Source organism: Zingiber officinale, chromosome 5A (genome assembly GCF_018446385.1).
Source record: "Zingiber officinale cultivar Zhangliang chromosome 5A, Zo_v1.1, whole genome shotgun sequence".
Classification (NCBI taxonomy): domain Eukaryota; kingdom Viridiplantae; phylum Streptophyta; class Magnoliopsida; order Zingiberales; family Zingiberaceae; genus Zingiber; species Zingiber officinale.
The window spans coordinates 555,808-574,031 of record NC_055994.1 but is presented as its reverse complement, the minus strand read 5'-3'; the positions used below and the strand labels follow the sequence as shown (position 1 = coordinate 574,031).

Below are 18,224 nucleotides of genomic sequence, written 5' to 3'. Positions count from 1 at the left end.
CATCATGTTATGTTATGAAATTCGCCCCGGGCTATGAAGCTGTAAAACATTCAATGGTTAACTAAATATCTAAGATTTAATTTTCAACCATTCCAATGGTTAATTAGATATTTAAAATTTAATTTTCAACTATAGCATAATACAAGTTCTCCAGTGAGATGACAGATCTAAGAACATTGACCATTGAATGTCAAATCGTGAGTGTTTTTTAATTTATTCTGATGGTCGATAAAAAATTTTTATAGAGTTGACTGGTCGCTTTCAAAATTAATCGATTCGAAGAATTGGATATGATTATAAAAAAAATCATAAAATGAAATTCACAAAAAAAATGACCTTCATGTGCCCAATTAGTAATGCATAATACATTTGTAGCTATATTATACATTATGAAGGCAACTGAATTGTATATAACAATAATCAAATCTTATCTTAGTATGATTATATAGATGATTTTATAGCTTTATTTCCTATTATATCATTATCTATACTTAAATAAATTTTATCTTATTTTATTATTATTAATCAAATTTTTTTTTGACAATAATTCTATCCCCTACTAAATTATCATCTATACTTAAATAAATTTTATCTTATTATATTATTAATAAAGATTTTTTTGGTCTTCCTCTTCCTTGTTTGATGTGCGTGTTTGTCATAATTTCATATCTCATAATTGAAATATTTATTGATCGTCTAAGTACATATTTGTATCATCTTAAACGCATCTCTAGGAGTTTTCACCCAATAGTTGCAACTCTAACTTTCTTTTTAATGATCTAATTTCTTATTTTATCTATCTTCATATGCTCATACATCCACCTTAATATATCTTTGCAACCCTCATTTTTTACTCATGTGCTTCAGTCATAACTCAAAGGTAGATCCGTTACCTTAGCGGCCCCCCTAATGCCGGCCCCACGGATATGGAGGGAGGTTCATGCAGGTACATAGGTCATAGGCACATGGCGGGGTAAACATCAGATCGTCAGTTCCTGAGAATCGACCCCTGGCCATTACGCCAGAAATACCATGTGCCCATCGATTACGCTACGCCCTGGGGGCTGCTTCAGTCATAACTCAAGATTTAGTTATAAGTTGTCATCATAATTTAACCCATTTTATATAATCTGAACACATATTGTAAGGAACATCTAGAATAAACGTAATCATCCTTCTACATACAATAAGCCCAAGAAACTTTAAAAAAACAAACAATCAAATATGTACAGTTAATCATTTAATATTCAAGCATCACAATCACAATGCATGGCCTATTGTTGTTTTTTAACGCACATATTAATACCTTCCAATCCAATCAGAAAAATTTGCTTGCACTGTGGAACAAATCAATTTACTAGCTAGCAATGTGAGTTCATGCATGTCCTTGGGAATTTGTAGAAAGCCAAACAAACTATCATGATATATCTATACTTAGAATTAAAACGCAGTCGTCATTATGGCGAGTCCAGTCGCAAAGCAGAATCCAACCATTGTGAATTCTTTCTCCTCTCTCGTTGGCTCGTTGCAATCTCATTCCGCAAATCAGAAATTTCAGCCTCCAGTTTAAGAATGGTTGCTTGCATGGTTTCCTTTTTCTTCTCCTCTTCTAGTGTGTTCTTTATGTCTTCGAAATGTAATGGTAAAAGATAAATATGTTCGCCCCTAGCGTTACTGTCAATCCGTCCAAGGACTAATATGGAGGGAGGTAAATCACGGACGACTGCTAATCTTTGGAATAATGACTCAGCTGACTTTTGCTCCATAAATTTTAGGGTTTGAGGCAAGAGAGTTTAGGGTTTGATCGAGAGATTTTTGTTTGGAGTATTTATAATTAAAATTTCCTAAGTTAATTAATACGCTCTGGTCAAATATAATTTTTAATAAGTTATAAATATGAGTGAGATGATATTTTAATAATTTTTTAAATATATTCTTTCATAATAATATATTATAATGTTGTTAAATAACTTAAAACCTGAAGAATTGAAACGTGGTTACTGTGGTGTAGTGGTTATCACGTTAGTCTTACACACTAAAGGTCCCCAGTTCGATGCTGGGCAGTAACATTAGATTTGTTTTTGAAACTTTCTTATTTTCTTTTATTTTAAAAAATTTATAAAAGAAACCTCCTTCCTAATTTTTAAAATATTATGATTCAAATAAAAAGCCAAAGAAACTATTTGCTCATTTATTAATTATTCAGAAATATATATATATATATATATTTTAAAAAAGACAAGTATATTTTTCTTGGCTATCTATTTTTGTAACCAAAATTTCCAGTTTTAGAAAGTGTACTGGTTATAATATCTGTAAATAACTAGAAACCTTAAAAATTAACACTCAGTTACTGTGGTGTAGTGGTTATCACGTTAGTCTTACACACTAAAGGTCCCCAGTTCGATCCTGGGCAGTAACATTCAGTTTTTATTTTTATTTTTATTTTTATTTTTATTTTTATTTTTGAAACTTTTTTATTTTCTTTTTTTTTAAACAAGTTATAAAGGCCCCCAATTTTATAAAATATTATGATTCAAATAATAAGCAAAAGAAACTATTTGCTCATTTATTAATTACTCAAATATATATATATATATATATATATATATATTATAAAAAACGAATATTTTTATTAGCTATCTATTTTTTGTAACAAAAATTTTAAAGTGTGAAATTGACTTTCACAATTTTAGGAAAATTAAATATAACATTAAATTATGTTAATTTATTTGAATTAAACTTTCAGAGAAGTTTTTATCGCATCGGTAATCAATTTGGATTATTCAAGAAATAAAATCCTATGCAATATCATATTAATAATCCAAATCATGCATTGAATAAGGAATATTAGTAAACTACGTGTATTAATATTAATTTATTTTATATTAGGCCGGCCCAGTTCAGCCCATATGCTCAGTTTTAAAAGGCTTTTAAAAATCTATAAATATCCCATTTTTTTCAAACTTAAAAATAGATCCGTTGGGAAGTCTCGCGAGTTCTTGTTCGTCGGTCTTCGTCGTCGTTCACCGAGAAAGAAACCCTAGATTCCCATCCCTTAGATTCGATCGACTCGCTGGGAAGGAGAAGGCCGAGGTACGAGGGACGATGAAGAGCATTCGCGGGAAATCGGCGGCGAGGAAACCTCTCGGGGACATATCGAACCGCGGGCGCAACACCCTCCGGTCACGCAAGAAGAGCAACAAGTCCGAGGAAGTGAACGAGCACGACTGTGGCGTCGATCGCCTCCTCCTTGCGCGCTCCGATCTAGCCAGTGTCGTCGCCCAGGTTCGCCTCTGTAAACCCTAGATTTATCACCATCTCGGAAAAAAGGGGAATAAAATTAGCGTTTTTCGCCTCTTCTGTGTCATACTTCTATGGGGGTTCTTAGTGTATTTTGTCTGATAAAGAATGCAGCTTTCTCCCAGAAAGGGAAACTTTTAGGAAGCGACGAACTTTAAGCCATTTATGAAAACTAAATTTGTCTCAAATTGGTTTGTACATGCACGCTTTTTGGAAGTAAAGTTGATAATTTGATAACGATAGGAACAATGTTTTTCAATTGTTGTAATGGCTTTATTTGTTCTATATTGTATTGAATGGATTATCATTACGATGATCGGTTAGATAATGGTTGCTGCTGTTTGTTGATGTAATATTTGATATATTAACATTTGAAAGTTTGTAGCTTCTATACCGACTTTTTAGCTTCTAATCTTTTAACTAACTTTTTAGCTCTTTTGCAGATTGATGAAATAATTGCTCGAGCCATTGAGAATAAAGGAAAAGGCATCAAGGCAAACCAAGAAATTGATTCCTTGCGGAATGTGTTATCAGATATGCATGCATCTTTGAAGGTAACTGATTTTTTTAAGCTATCAAGCATCTCTGGTATTACATTCGTTGGTGTTTTGTTTTGTAGAAAACTATTATTTTGATAATGCCCGCTACATTTTTAAAATTGGATTGAGGAGGAGCCATTCTTGAATCATAACGTATGGTTTTGTTTTTCTAAATCTTATTCAGCCATGGCTCTCAAAACTACAACAATCCCTTGACACTGCTCCGACAGCTACTCAAAATCAGTTAACTCAATCTAAAGAAACTAAATCTGTTTCTGGTGACATGGAAGATGAAGATGCTGTCAAAATCGAAAGAAATCAACCTAAAACAGATACTGAACTTGAACTTGCAGTTTCACCTTCACCACTAGTCTCTTGGCGTGCTGGCACTTGTATGGTCGATTGCGGAAAACAACTATTTTTGCTCACACCACTACCCAAAAACAGAACATGCTCCTCAAAGTTCCCAGGGCAATCCAAATCTGCGCTCAAGATATTCTTCGATAGAGCCCATCCAAAGCCTCATGAGTTACCTCCATCATCATTTAGCCCTGCTACTGCTCAACATTGTCTCGCTAGAGTGGAAGAAAAGCCAGCACCAATTGTCTTATCAGAGCCTTGCTCTTTCGGAGAAACAAGTGATCTTCAGCTTTCAACTCCATGCTTACCAAGGAGCTCTGGGTTTCTTAATCCAATCATCGAGTCACATCCGGATGTGGAGATTTCTGAGCTTCCTGAGAATAACAATGTTGCTGAGCTATTTGTTGACTTGGATGATGAACATTCCAACAGATCCATTACCAATAACCTAAATCTATTTGGCGGGCAGATTCTTCCTGGGTTTGCTAACAGAAGAAAGGAAGTTTGTGAGACACTTGATTGGTTCTTATCACCCCTAAAGACTTGTAAACTGCTGGAAACATCAGATGAAAAATCGCTTCCAACAACTCCCAACGTTTCACTCTCATTTTCCACTCCTTTCAATTTGGAGAGTACCCAAAAAGAGAAACTGCTTGGCGAAACCACACTCAAGAGAGAGCTCTGGACTAAGTTTGAGGCTGCTTCCTCAAATCATCTAAGTTTCGATGCTTCTATCTTTCAAAAGGAAGAAAATGAAGGATTTCTTCACAAGCTCGATGAAGTAGCTAAATGATCCAACTGCTTAAAAGAATTTTCGTTGGTGTTCAATCTTCATCATTCCATTCAGCACTATGTGAGAAACATTGTAGCGTATCCTGCCAACTGCATTCAAAAACGCAAAGAGCAAGCACAAGAGAAGCAGCCAACTCACAATTCTGACTTATGAGAATCAGCTGACTTGTACCAAGTCTTTGTGCAGATACTAGTGATGATTAATTTTACTTGCATTGCCAATCGGCAGACCCTGGATCTTTTTATCATGATTGAAGAACTGTTCAATCTCTCTATTGTTAAATAAATAAGAGTTCACAAATTCTTTGGTGCCCAAAAGTGAAGTTGTCACCTTAACATTAATGTTTTAGGCTGTCCTGGATGTTTACATCGACCAATTCCTAGCCTCTTTCTTGGAAAATGAAAGATTGACAAGGATTTGTAATTCAAAATTTGCAACTTCGAGGAAGCTTCATGGGACTAAATTAAACATTTTTTTTCCTTAAAAAATGAATGGCCAAAAAAAGAAAAAAAAACAAACGTATAAGATATGTAGTGTTTTTATTGATTATGCAACACTGATTTATAGTTGATTGTGTAGTGTTATTGTCCTTAGTAGTAGATGTATCCAATTGTTGGTCTTTTAAAAAATACCTCTAAGTTTTCATTTATATCAAAATTTCTTTTAGTTTTTTTTTTTTGTTTTAATAGAAAGAGTGGGCCATCCAAAATCCAAATAATGACCTAGAAAGATGGCATATGTATTTTAGTGGGTTAGCTAGAGGCTCTTTAATATCAAAATGAGAATTTTGAGTTATTTTATAAGCATTTTTTTAGAAAAATTATCCTATTAATAATTGAGGTGGTTGAGATGTTGACATCAATATCATATTTGGAAATGATAAATGGATAATGAAAATTTATGTTCAAAATCTTTTTTTTTATTATTATTACTTGCCTAATACCTATTCCTTTTACATATTCAAAAAAGTCAAAACTTTTTTAAAATAATATTTTATTTATTTTTAATTTGATGCAATAAATAAATTAAATACTTTACATTATCAATGAATTTTGATCTAACTGTATTGATAAATGCTTTTAATTTTAAAAAAAAAAGTGCTGAAAAAATGAGTTATATTGAGTCCTGAATTTTGTTTAATCATCAAACACTTTGTGTTCGTTACTCAGTTCTTTTTTTTAAAAAATAATTTAAATATTATCATCAAAATTCTAGAAAGTCTTTAGGATAATTTTCAAAGCCAAAATGAGTTATTTTCAAGCGTGTATTATTTTTTAACAATTCAAGTCAAAGGAGTTTTGTTGATCCTCTTTGAACTCAAAGACAACCCATTTTTTTTGAAATGTCTTAAATGTTTTAAACAATCCAAGTCAAAGAGTTATCTAGATGTCAATTAAATTTCACGTGCCCTTGCTCTGTTTTAATTAATTAAACGAAATATTTGGTGTCAAAATATATTACTAAGAATATATAGTTGATGATTTTATGAAATTATAAGTCAATAAGCCTTCTAGCTCAATAAAATTTTCATTTTTAGTTAGTTCTATTTCTAGTATTTTATACATAATTATTTTATTTGTATGTAATTAATTTTAAATGTTATTTTTAAAACAGTAATTTTCACTTCTTTTGTAAAAAATATATAACAATCATCTTAGGGTGATACTTAATGTGGAATATTGTACCATTATCTATATTTATCATGTTATTTATCAAAAGGAGCAATGATATTTCTTTATTTATCAAAAAATATTTTAATTTTAAAATTATTAAAAATATATCAAAAATAATGTTATTTTCTTTCTATTCCTCCCACCCATCTCCTAAATTCTCTCTCTCCAAAAGTTATTTTTTAATGTGGGTCTGATATAGAAAAATATTAGGTCGAGTGTGGATCTGATATGGTCAAATATCAGACCCACACTAGGCTTGATATGTATAATATCATGCCCACGTTGGATCTGATGTGAGAAAATATGAAACATATGCTAGGTTTGATGTGAGAAAATGTTAGACCCACACTAGACCTGATATGAAAAATATCAGATCCACACTAGACTTATATTGTATCAGACCCAGAATAGGTCTGATATGGAAAAATATCAAGTCCACTGTGAATCTGATATGAAATTATATAAGGTCTAATGATGGAATTGATATGGAAAAATATAAAACTTTTTTTTTAATTTGAAGAGAGGGGATGTATTAAAAATGACCAGAGAGAAAGGGAATTTAGGAAATTAACTCGAAAGGAGTAAGAAAGAACTAACATTATTTTTAATACTTTGTCATTTTAAAATTAAGGTACTCTTTTTAGTAAATAAGAAAACGTTCGATATTTATTTGAACAATTTCGTGGGTGAGGTGAACGATAAAAAATATCACCCGAAAAATAATTAAAAATAAGAAAAATTCAAGTTGCGGCACAAGATATCAATGTCAGCTGCTAGCCGACAACATTAAATGAGTTGCTGGTTTTATTTATCACTCGAGGGTTCATGCAGATAGCAAAAGATTTCTAGTTTTCAGACTAGGAACTTCGAATGCTGCTCTAAATCCTACTTAAGGAGGAGAAAATTGCCAGTTCTTCCAAGATTTAGTCCATGTGAGGACTCAGTAAAGCCCGGTAATGAAGCAGAGATCTTTCACATTGTTTTCATGCGGCTGCCGGAGCAGTGAGTTCAATCTTATCATCCTCTCTCTGCTTCTGTTCTTGAGCTTGATTCAAGAACATGGATGCAAAGCCCAGCAACTAGATCCAGGAGAAGGTATTCATTCTGTTCTTTTTTAATCTGAATTCTACTGTTTTCTACCTCTCAGACTGCATAATTTTCTTGTTTTATGAGAAAAAAAAAACCATTTCAGCAAGTATATTGTCTGCAAAAACTAGTTAATTTTCAATCTTAGGAAGTATTAATTGGAAGGTTCGAATTAACAATACATATAAAAATGGGATTTTTTTTGTTATTGTTCTATTGCTCTCTGCCGACTGGCACTGTACTGTGCTTTTTCCCCCTTTCCTCTAAATGCCTTCTCTCTACTCCTTCACAGCAGGAACACTTGCTATATTAGTTACGCGGTGACCAAAAATGTCTTTTTTATGATCAACGAGTGGAAATAGGGTTACAATCATGTAAGAAAAAACTTGACTTTGTGTGGCTCTTTTTCTTGAAAAACAAAAATCTCATAATGGATTCCTCCTCCTTTGGTCTTCTAAGTAGGGATACATTACATGGCATGATTTAGTTAGATTGTCTCTCCTCCTTTAGTTAATAATCAATCACTCTTGTCTTATTTGTCTATTCAACAACACTTCAAACTCCAAGTAGTTTGACAATTTTTGCTGTGCCATAAATATGAACTGCATATGTTCTGATAAGTTTTAACTATTACAGTTAGTTAGGTCTTTTCGTTTTCTTGAAATTTCTTTTGTTTCCAATGCGTTTCTTATAAAATTGATGTGTACACATAAAACATAAAATTGTTTTGTTTTACAGTTAGTGCATTGAGGGTAATAGCCTCAAAATTGAAAAAGGAGTGGGACTTCTCGGTAGACCCATGCAGTGGAAGTGCTGGATGGGTAGAACCAAGTACTTCTAAGCACATTGTGAGCAATCTCACATGCAACCGCAGCTCCTCTATGAGTGTTTTCCATGTGACTAGCATGTACACCTTGTTATCCTGCAACTTCTCTGCCTTTTATTAATGCACTATGCATCTCATCTAACTTAACCTCGTTCTTGCATGCTCAATTTGATGTTTTAGTCAGCTGAAAGGTCAGAACTTGACTGGTGTTCTGCCAGATGAGTTTGCCAACCTTACCTCCTTGCAAGTGTTGTAAGTCCTAGATATGATATAGGATATGATTGAATGCTTGAGTCCTTCTCTTATTGGCTATAGAAATGACATGTTTTTGATTAAATTGTTAATTTGTTGTTTGTTTAATAGAGACCTATCACGGAACTATCTCAATGGAACTATTCCAAGTGCATGGGCCTCTCTTCCTCTGACCAAATTGTAATAATATATTTTACTGCTCTCTTCTTCTATCTTTCCTGTTTCTAACCCTTGGAAAAATTAAATTCAAATAAAAAAATTATGAAGAATGTAACATTCTTTATAGATCACTACTTGGAAATCGCGTGTCAGGGACAATTCCAGAGGAGCTAGGGAGCATCACCACACTTATCGAACTGTGCTCCACCTCGCTCAATTGTTTTTCTCTAGAACTCTGTTGCTACTTCTCACACTCTCTAATGTTATGTTGATTTATTTTGCTGCAGTACTTTGGATAGCAACCAACTACAAGGCCCAATACCCGCATCTCTTGGCAACCTCATCAACTTAAATTTATTGTAAGCATTTCTCTCTCAATATTTTGGTGAATGGTGTATGAGATTTATTAGACATTCATCCTTGTAAAAATAAGGATTGCGTGCATCTTTGGCACATGACTATGTTCAATCAAATACAAAAAAAGAAAAAGAAGTATTGAGAACTATCGAGAGATGATATCTAACATTTCAAAAAGACACCATGAAGTGTTTTGCGGTTTTCCCCATATTTTTATGATTGCTCCATTCGGTTATCATGTGATTAATTTAGAGATTGAGTATACGGATGATGATTTACTACGGGGGAAAATTAGAAGAAAGCCTCTAGTTGCAGTTTCATGTTGGTTCTCAATTTTTTTGTAGAACCGATGTAAAATTTGGCCCAACCAAGTGCCTTCTACTAGTGGTCTTCTGTTCACAATTAAGCCACTTGAACCAATTGATTTGAGAGGATTGTTCATTCCCAATATTTGTGTTGTTTCTCCTACCTATTTGTTAGAAGAAGAACGATAGAAGTGAACTCATGAAGGGAACTTAGGACGTCTTCAGAAGGCCTAACTTTTTAAACTCATTGATGATGATGTCCTATCTTCTTATTGTGGATGAGAAGGAGATAGAGAGGGCACGGCAACAATTTGTACATAAGTGATTCATACATTATGTGCAGATGTGTGAGTCTTTCCCTTCCCCTCTCCCTCCCTCTCTTATCCTTCCACCTATGTAAATGGAACCCAATAGCCTAGATAACTTTACCTAAAAATAGAAGTCTAATGAAACAATGAGGCCATACCTGGTTGACATTCACACATCATTCTTTGATTCCCACACTCACTTCCAATCTATCCCCTTCACCTTACACACACACCTCTTTCTCATCCTCTCTCATGACTTCCTTGCATAGAATGTCCTTCTTCCACAAGGCCCAAGACCTTTCCTCTTTATATGCTGTCATGCCTCTCCCACAATTTCCTCAGACAAATTCTCTTATTTGACATAGGTCCCTTAACGATCAAATGTTTTTGATATGGAGAAATATGGTCGAACCTACCCTTGCTACTTCTTTTGCATTGCCTTTAGATTTTTTTCAAGCTCCATTTGTCATAGCTAAAGTGTCGATATGCTCAACAGTCGACCCTTGCCCATCACAATAGTGTAAGGTTCCTTAAACCACTTCCTTGTACAGAATATGTTCACTCACTGATATGAAGATAGGGAGCTTCTAACAAAACTTGAACGTGGGTATACGAGACGCTTTATAGGCTATCAACCTGAGCCAGTACAAAGAACTCTAAGTGAGAGTTTGGAATATTAGATATGATATAATAATAGGACAACTAATCAACTAATAAAAGCAACTATTGTTATTTTTCCCAGTTCCTACATATTTCAGTCATTAATGGTTTTACAATCTATTTGCTTCTTTCTGTTTTCTGTCAGGCATCTCTCTGCAAACAACCTAACAGGGCCATTACCAGATTCACTTGGCAAATTGACAAATCTAATAGAATTGTGAGTAATTTATTTTCGTCTGCTTAGTTAATGAGTGATATATGGTTCCTGTCAAAATATCAGTGGCTTAGCTGTCCATCTACCCAAATCTGTTAATTGCCATAATAAGAGGTTAAGCTATTTCATTTGTACTGACGTTTTCTAATTTGATTTCAGCATAATTGATGGGAACCCAATATCTGGAAAGATTCCAAGCTTCATTGGAAACTGGACACAACTCACCAGACTGTAAGGACTTGTACTCTTGGCTCTTTGTTCTTCCAATTTTTACTAGCATCAGGGGTTTTAGTAGTTTTCCTGAATTCTGAGCCATTTGCTATTAGGGATATGCAAGGAACATTAATGGAGGGGCCTTTTCCTCCCACCTTCTCAAATTTGGCATCAATCCTTCAGTTGTATGAGTTTTATGCTTAGTTTCCCTTCTTTTTGTTTTCTTGACATTTCTGTCTTCCTACTATTATCAAACTGGTTAATTTGTTTTTTAAGGAGGGTCTCTGATCTGAAAGGAGGTCTTGAGAGGTTTCCTGATCTACAAAATATGAAACTTATACAAAGACTGTAAGCACTCTAGTTTTGCAGCTGAGCCTTCCAAGTTCCAATATAATAATATTATGTTTTCATCCTTTTTGTTTTTGTTTCACTCCCTAGTGGACATCTATGTAAATTGCTGAATCGGTGCAGGGTTCTTAGGAATTTGTCTATGACCGGTCACCTTCCTGATTTTATTGCAGAAACACCAATAAAAACCTTGTAAGTTTCTATGTTTGCGAAGTTCTATATTTCTATTCTCTTATACTTTTCCATATCAATCAATTGCTCAAACAAAGGAGAAATTTAGAATTTATCCTTTATTTGAAGATGCAAGTGCTGCTATCAGTTTCCTTTTCATACATGGAAACTTTTTTTTTCCTGTTTGGTCTAGTATCATTCAAAGTATTAATTTTATGATTCATTTCAGAGACGTGAGCTTCAACAACTTGAGCGGTCCAATACCAGATAGCTACCAAGCACTCATAAAATCAATTAATTACATGTAATTGTGTTTCTATAAAGCCTTTTCTTAAAAAGAAAAATCTATTTCATGGACCATTCAGTGCATTTACATTTGATGTTGCTAGCAAATTATATGTTCTGTCTTCATGTAGGTACCTTACAAGCAACTCGATAAGCGGGAAAATACCAGACTGGATCTTGGAGAGTAATAAAAATTTGTATGAAACTCTTTCTAGAGCACCAGATTTATGTTAAGTTTGAAACACATGATCTCATTCTTGCATATGTAACAGGGATCTTTCTTATAACCAATTCAGTGGCTTACCTGTCACATCTAGCTGCCAACAAGGAAATGTGTAAGTTGTGGTTTATTTGTTACTACTGACAAGAAACTTGCTCATGTTCAACAGCTCTTAATTTTTTATTGCAGGAATCTATTTGCTAGTTATTCATCCACTCGCAATAATTTGTAAGTTAATTTTTCTCTCACTATTCTTGATGCATTACTGCCTATTTATTTTTATTTAACAACTGATTTAGAAATAAAAGTAGCATCTCTTTTTTGTTTTCTTTTATAGAGTCGCACCATGTTTTAGGCGAAATCACCCCTGCACTGATAAAGCAAGAAGTTAGTGCCCTTACATGCTGAAAGGGTTCCCTTTAATTCTCCTTTAAAGCATAATGATGCACCAAGAAGATTCAGTGTATAAAAGAATCATGCTTTTTTCACAAAAAAAAAGTGACTTTCATAATGATTGCAGATTGCAACATATTCATCAATTGCGGAGGGAATAAAGTAGTTGTTGACGGTAATGTATACGAAGAAGATATAACCCGGTTAGGCCCATCTTATTTTGGTGACAATGGCAAATGGGCATACAGCTCTACGGGTGATTTTCTAGACAATCGCGACGAGAAGTATATTGCTACATCTACAAATTCCTCATTACTGCACATGGATAATCCCAGGTTATACATGACTGCTAGGCTCAGTCCTCTCTCTCTTAAGTACTATGGTCTCTGTTTACATGAAGGAAATTACACAGTGAAGCTTCACTTTGCTGAAATAATGTTTCCTGATGATCAAACATTCCCAAGTGTTGGACAGAGGATATTTGATGTGTCCATACAGGTAATTGCTTTGTCTTATCTACATCCATCCATTAATTGGATGCCTAGTTCTCTGTTTCAAACTGAGATACTGAGACTTTTCAGCATTGCATTTTTTCATCTTTTGTATCGCTCTCATGCTTATGTTGTTAAGTCTACTAAATTATTTTTCTTCATAATCTATTTTCTATGTAGCCAAGTTTACAAATTGAAATTAACTCATTAATGTGGTTGCTATCCAACTATTTTTTAACAACTTACTAGTTCATTTAGATTATGTTCATCAAGCTAGAGTGTAGAATATAATTTTTCTTGAACATATGAGTTAAAAATATAAATTTTTGTTGAAGATATATATTGATTTATAACTATGCAGGGTCAGAAGGTTTTGAGAGACTATAACATTGCAAAAGAGGCTAATGGCACTGGAAAAGAAAAAATTGAGGTCTTCAATGATACTCATGTTAATATAGATGGCACTTTGGAAATTCACTTACAATGGGGTGGAAAAGGCACACATGCCATACCTCATGCAAGTGTATATGGACCTCTCATATCGGCCATTTCGATTACACCAAGTGAGTCTTCAACATCCATTCTATGTTCTCTCTGATCCAATGACAAATGATCTAATTTTACCTCTGTAGACTTCTCACCTGATCTGTGTATAGAAGCTTCGCAACATAAGTTATCTACCGGAGCTATTCTTGGCATTACTGCTGCTGCCTGCATTGTAGCATCCCTAATTGTACTACTAATTCTGCTTTTGTCAAGAAGAAGAAAACATGATGATGGTAATGTGGAAAATGTTATGCTTATTTGATGCCATTTCCTTTCTTTTTTATGTTCTTGTTTGATAATGTATTTCTATGGGTGTCAGATCTTGTAACTTTAAAGAATAAATCCATGATAATGTAGTCTTATAATCCTTATAAGACACATCTATTTCGTGTTGGGTTGATTGGTGTAAAATTATGATCTCAATTGCATTTACTCTTGGAAATTAGTTGTAGGGAAATTTGAATAAGGCCATTGTTATAGCATCTTAGCATCCACTTAACTTTGTGATTAAACTGATTTGCAATGCAGAACTTAGAGGATTAGAATTGGTAACTGGATACTTCAGTTTCAAACAAATCAAAGCTGCCACAAAAAATTTTGACATTGCAAACAAGCTCGGCGAAGGTGGATTTGGTCCTGTTTACAAGGTATTGTTGCTAAATCATACATTTTGTACTTCTTTTACTTGAACCTTAAAATTCTCCAATGTAACATTGGCACAACTATAACTCCCAGGGTATGCTGCCAGATGGAACTCTAATTGCTGTAAAAAAGCTCTCATCTAAGTCAAAGCAAGGAAACCGTGAATTCGTAAACGAGATAGGCATGATATCTGCACTAGAACACCCGAATCTCATGAAACTCTATGGATGTTGCATTGAAGGGGATCAGTTACTTCTAATATATGAGTACATGGAAAACAATAGTCTTGCTCGTGCTCTATTTGGTAGTTTATGTAACTACATAAGTTTACACACTTATCTATTGTTATGCTAGACAACTTACTCAGCAAATGGGTATTTATTTATAGGTCCTGAGCAATTTCGGCTAAGCCTTGATTGGCAGACAAGGTGCAGTATCTGTATCGGAATAGCAAGAGGATTAGCGTATCTTCACGAGGAATCCAGATTAAAGATCGTTCACAGAGACATCAAAGCGACCAATATTCTTCTTGATAAAAATTTCAATGCAAAAATATCAGATTTTGGGTTGGCTAAGCTTGATGAAGAGGAGAACTCTCACATCAGCACTAGAATAGCAGGAACAAGGTGCTAAAATTTTGTTTCAGTATTTACGACGCGATTAACCTCAAGTATATATAACTCACTCTCAAGTTGGTGATATACATGAAAACATAAAGTAGTCAGTGGAATCAATGGGATGATGTTGTGGGAATTCATGATCATTAAGAAGTTTTCTTTTCTGTCAGTGTCAGTAGGTATGCTTATAAGTTGTGTATGACAATTATTGTTCTATAGGGGTTACATGGCTCCTGAATATGCAATGAGAGGTTACCTGACCGACAAAGCGGATGTGTATAGTTTCGGAGTGGTCATGTTAGAAACTGTGAGTGGAATCTGCAACACAAATTATTGGCAAAAGAAAGATTTCACATTTCTTCTCGACTGGGTGAGTAAATCTTATCAATTCAATGAGTTTTCGTTTTCGCCAACCGATAAACTAGGCAAGCTACCCGAGTAACCTTAACAATCTCTTTGAACATTTTTTATTTGCTAGTGATTTGAGTGATTGTAACTGTTCCATCTACTCGAAGTGCAGGCTTATGTTCTCTTGGAGCAGGGTAATCTGCTAGAACTAGTCGACCCGGCATTGGGTTCGGAGTACTCGAAGGAAGAGGCATTGCAGATGTTGAACTTAGCTCTCGCTTGCACCAACCCAACTCCGACTAGACGACCCACCATGTCGAATGTGGTGAGCATACTCGAACACAAAGCGACTATGGAATCCTTGTTTGTGGCATGGGAACCCCACAACAGCATGGATTTCAGATCAATTGTGGTGCCCGGAAACTCTGTCTTCTTACACAGTCAAGCGTCTGTGAAGACTGTGATGGCAGAAGAAAGCAGTTTGCTATCTGTTGCAAGCCTGCATTGCACAGACAAGTGAGTCATTTTCTCTGGGGAATGAGAGTTTTGCTCACAATTGTGTTTCTGAACATTATTGCCACAAGTACTTGGCTATGGCAAGATTGAACTGTTTAGCATACTCGGGAATTTCTTTTGGACAAAATTAAGACAAAAGTGAATTTTTGGTGGATGATATCCGACAACATCAATGATAAACTCATAGTCATTCTCATCATTTAACCAAACGTCACCTTATTGATTATACAAACCATTGCAAGTTGAAAAGATTTCATCCTACTGAGTAGGGGTGAGTAGTCAATCCGTCAAACCGACCAACCCGCTTATACCGACCCGAACCGAATCGAAAAAAAATAATCCGCCGGATATAGGGCTGAATGTAGGGTCATGATATTGCATTATCTGATCTAGTGGGGCCGGATAATTTTTTATCCCAATAACCGAATCAACCCGATCCGCGATCACCCCTACTTGTAACAACTACTGTTGATAAGCTGCTATACGTTGTAGCAGCTACTGTCGATAAGTTACTACATGTTATAGTAGTTATTTTCGATTAGCTGCTACAACGTATAATGAGTAATGTCTATTATCATTTTAAAATATTTTATTTTTTTTGTTGTACTTATATTTATATTTTATATTTCATTAGATATAGGGTCGGATATCCAAATAACTAATAACCCGTCAGATATTTGATACATAAGAACCGCCGGATATAGGGCCGGATATAGGTCCTGATATTACATTGTCTGATCTAGTAGGGCCGGATAGTTTTTTACCCCAATAACCAAATCAACCCGACCCATAATCACCCCTACTACTTAGTCATATCAAAATCTTCATGCTCAAAGGATGGAAAAAAGGGTTAGTTCTAAGGGCATTTTATGAGGGAAAAAAACTCAGTAGAGTATCAACGAAATAGTGGTCTTAATTCATTTTTTTTTTTAAAAAAAAAAAGAAAAACAATTTCTCAATTTATTTGTTCAAAAAAATCAAAAGTTGACCAGGTTCTATTCTTCTCTGACTTGAGTCAACAGGGTAGCATATGATGATTGCCTCTCTTATTATTCTGACATGCCCCCCACATTCCACGTGGATTAATTTTCTTGGTCTGCTGTCAATTCTCATACTGAATGGTGACAAGCTTAAGGAAAAAATAAATAAAAATAAACAGCTGTCGCGTGTCTCTGCTTGGTAATTGAAAGATTGACGAGCGTCGGCAACTCAAATTTGGCATCTCGTGGGAACTAAATTATGGTTGAGTTGAGTACTATTTATTATAATGATAAGAGTCGATTGAGTTGGTTACTATGAGATAAATTTATTATAATAGATAAGAGTCGACTCTCGGTCAAGTTGAATGAATAATTCTTTTTATACTGGACAACTATAATTTATCAATTTACTTTTTTATACATGATTATAGGACTATCCGTGTGGGATCATTAGCTATTAGCTGATGAATTTCACCTTTTTTACTACCCTAGAAATTAAATTATCGTCTAACCGATGCCCAATTAATCAGAGAATGATATCTTTACTATAATAGAAAAAGATTAATTTATCCCCGGAGCAATGGTATAATAGTTAAATCCTTTAATGAATAATAAAGAAATTTAAAGTTTGAATCTTAATTTACGTCGTATTATAAGGAATTTTTTCTTTGGTGAGATGTTACCTAAGAATGTTTGTTGTTTCAATGAGCCTCCATTAACACTTCTTGATTTACTTTCATGAATGGTGGAAAATTTTCTTGGGACTGGATCAATCATCTCCAGGATTAATCAGTTTGAAAAACTGGATACTTGGATTAAAATAAAAATTCATTTCTAATGAGTGCAAGTACTCGAAGAAAAAATTTCTCTGACTCCCCTTACTTCTTAACAGTCGAATATAAATTGATCATGTAATTTATCTTCCTTCACATAATTTTGGACGGACTATGATTATTTTAATAAGTCTTGAAATTAATTTTTAACATGGGTAAAATGTCTCATTAGGTATTTGCTAAGACAAATACCCTCTATAATTTAACTTATTTTGAGAGAGTATAGGTTTTTTTTAAGGACTCCGTGACTAAATTATCTACAAAAGAATGGCCTTAAACTGCATCAATAAAAAGAAAACTTTATAAAGGTCTATTATGTAGTACTTTTATACTTAGTTTTTTTACTAATTCATATAATATAATTTAATATACATAATAAAAATATAGTAGTAGATATGATATAATTTTAACTTTGTTAAAATTTAGTATTGCTTTTAATACAATACAACACTAAATTTGGGTAATGCCTAAATATAATTGTATATTATATATAATAAAATTTAATAGCCCCTTAGCACATCTTATAATTTGACAGTGCCCTACTACCTATTACAATTTTTAGTGACAGATCCAGATAAAAAAAAAAGAGAGTGCTCAAAGAAGAGAGTTAGAGTTTGTCTTCCTTCTCGCTGTCCCTCGGACTACAGCATACTGGTGGAATTTTTCACGAGCAAGGGGGTGCTCAAGCACACCCCCGCTCCCCCTAGATCCGCCACTGACGATTTTAATTTAATAGTAACTTAAAGTTATATACACATAAAAGTACTTTAAAAATCATATTAATTT

General features: G+C 34.0%; 2 protein-coding genes and 2 non-coding genes across 4 annotated transcripts; all 4 read left to right on the top strand.

The window, feature by feature from the left end:
- Window positions 1-1,996: 1,996 nt before the first annotated feature.
- TRNAV-UAC lies at window positions 1,997-2,069 on the top strand. The gene has a single exon. It is a non-coding gene; the product is annotated as a tRNA-Val (tRNA).
- A 280-nt stretch (window positions 2,070-2,349) lies between these two features.
- TRNAV-UAC lies at window positions 2,350-2,422 on the top strand. The gene has a single exon. It is a non-coding gene; the product is annotated as a tRNA-Val (tRNA).
- Window positions 2,423-2,980: 558 nt separating this feature from the next.
- On the top strand, window positions 2,981-5,295 carry LOC121982559. Its single transcript, XM_042535708.1, has 3 exons — window positions 2,981-3,288; window positions 3,747-3,857; window positions 4,027-5,295. The coding sequence occupies exons 1-3, from the start codon at window positions 3,109-3,111 to the stop codon at window positions 4,993-4,995; spliced, it is 1,260 nt and encodes a 419-aa protein (XP_042391642.1). The 5' UTR covers window positions 2,981-3,108; the 3' UTR covers window positions 4,996-5,295.
- Window positions 5,296-7,462: 2,167 nt separating this feature from the next.
- LOC121979200 (probable LRR receptor-like serine/threonine-protein kinase At1g53430) lies at window positions 7,463-15,779 on the top strand. Its single transcript, XM_042531138.1, has 24 exons — window positions 7,463-7,763; window positions 8,493-8,661; window positions 8,761-8,832; window positions 8,944-9,012; window positions 9,119-9,190; window positions 9,279-9,350; window positions 10,767-10,838; window positions 10,995-11,066; window positions 11,162-11,233; window positions 11,325-11,396; window positions 11,520-11,588; window positions 11,797-11,871; window positions 11,984-12,049; window positions 12,125-12,187; window positions 12,262-12,300; window positions 12,410-12,459; window positions 12,593-12,963; window positions 13,318-13,519; window positions 13,589-13,735; window positions 14,031-14,149; window positions 14,238-14,448; window positions 14,533-14,770; window positions 14,981-15,131; window positions 15,282-15,779. The coding sequence occupies exons 1-24, from the start codon at window positions 7,625-7,627 to the stop codon at window positions 15,627-15,629; spliced, it is 3,030 nt and encodes a 1,009-aa protein (XP_042387072.1). The 5' UTR covers window positions 7,463-7,624; the 3' UTR covers window positions 15,630-15,779.
- The last annotated feature ends 2,445 nt before the right edge of the window (window positions 15,780-18,224 follow it).

Coding starts and splice junctions, on each gene's coding strand:
- LOC121982559 (XM_042535708.1), top strand. CDS start 3,109: ATGAAGAGCATTCGCGGGAAATCGGCGGCGAGGAAACCTCTCGGGGAC. Junction 3,289..3,746: donor TAGCCAGTGTCGTCGCCCAG/GTTCGCCTCTGT, acceptor GCTCTTTTGCAG/ATTGATGAAATAATTGCTCG. Junction 3,858..4,026: donor ATATGCATGCATCTTTGAAG/GTAACTGATTTT, acceptor AATCTTATTCAG/CCATGGCTCTCAAAACTACA.
- LOC121979200 (XM_042531138.1), top strand. CDS start 7,625: ATGAAGCAGAGATCTTTCACATTGTTTTCATGCGGCTGCCGGAGCAGT. Junction 11,234..11,324: donor TTGGCATCAATCCTTCAGTT/GTATGAGTTTTA, acceptor TTGTTTTTTAAG/GAGGGTCTCTGATCTGAAAG. Junction 14,150..14,237: donor GATTTGGTCCTGTTTACAAG/GTATTGTTGCTA, acceptor TATAACTCCCAG/GGTATGCTGCCAGATGGAAC.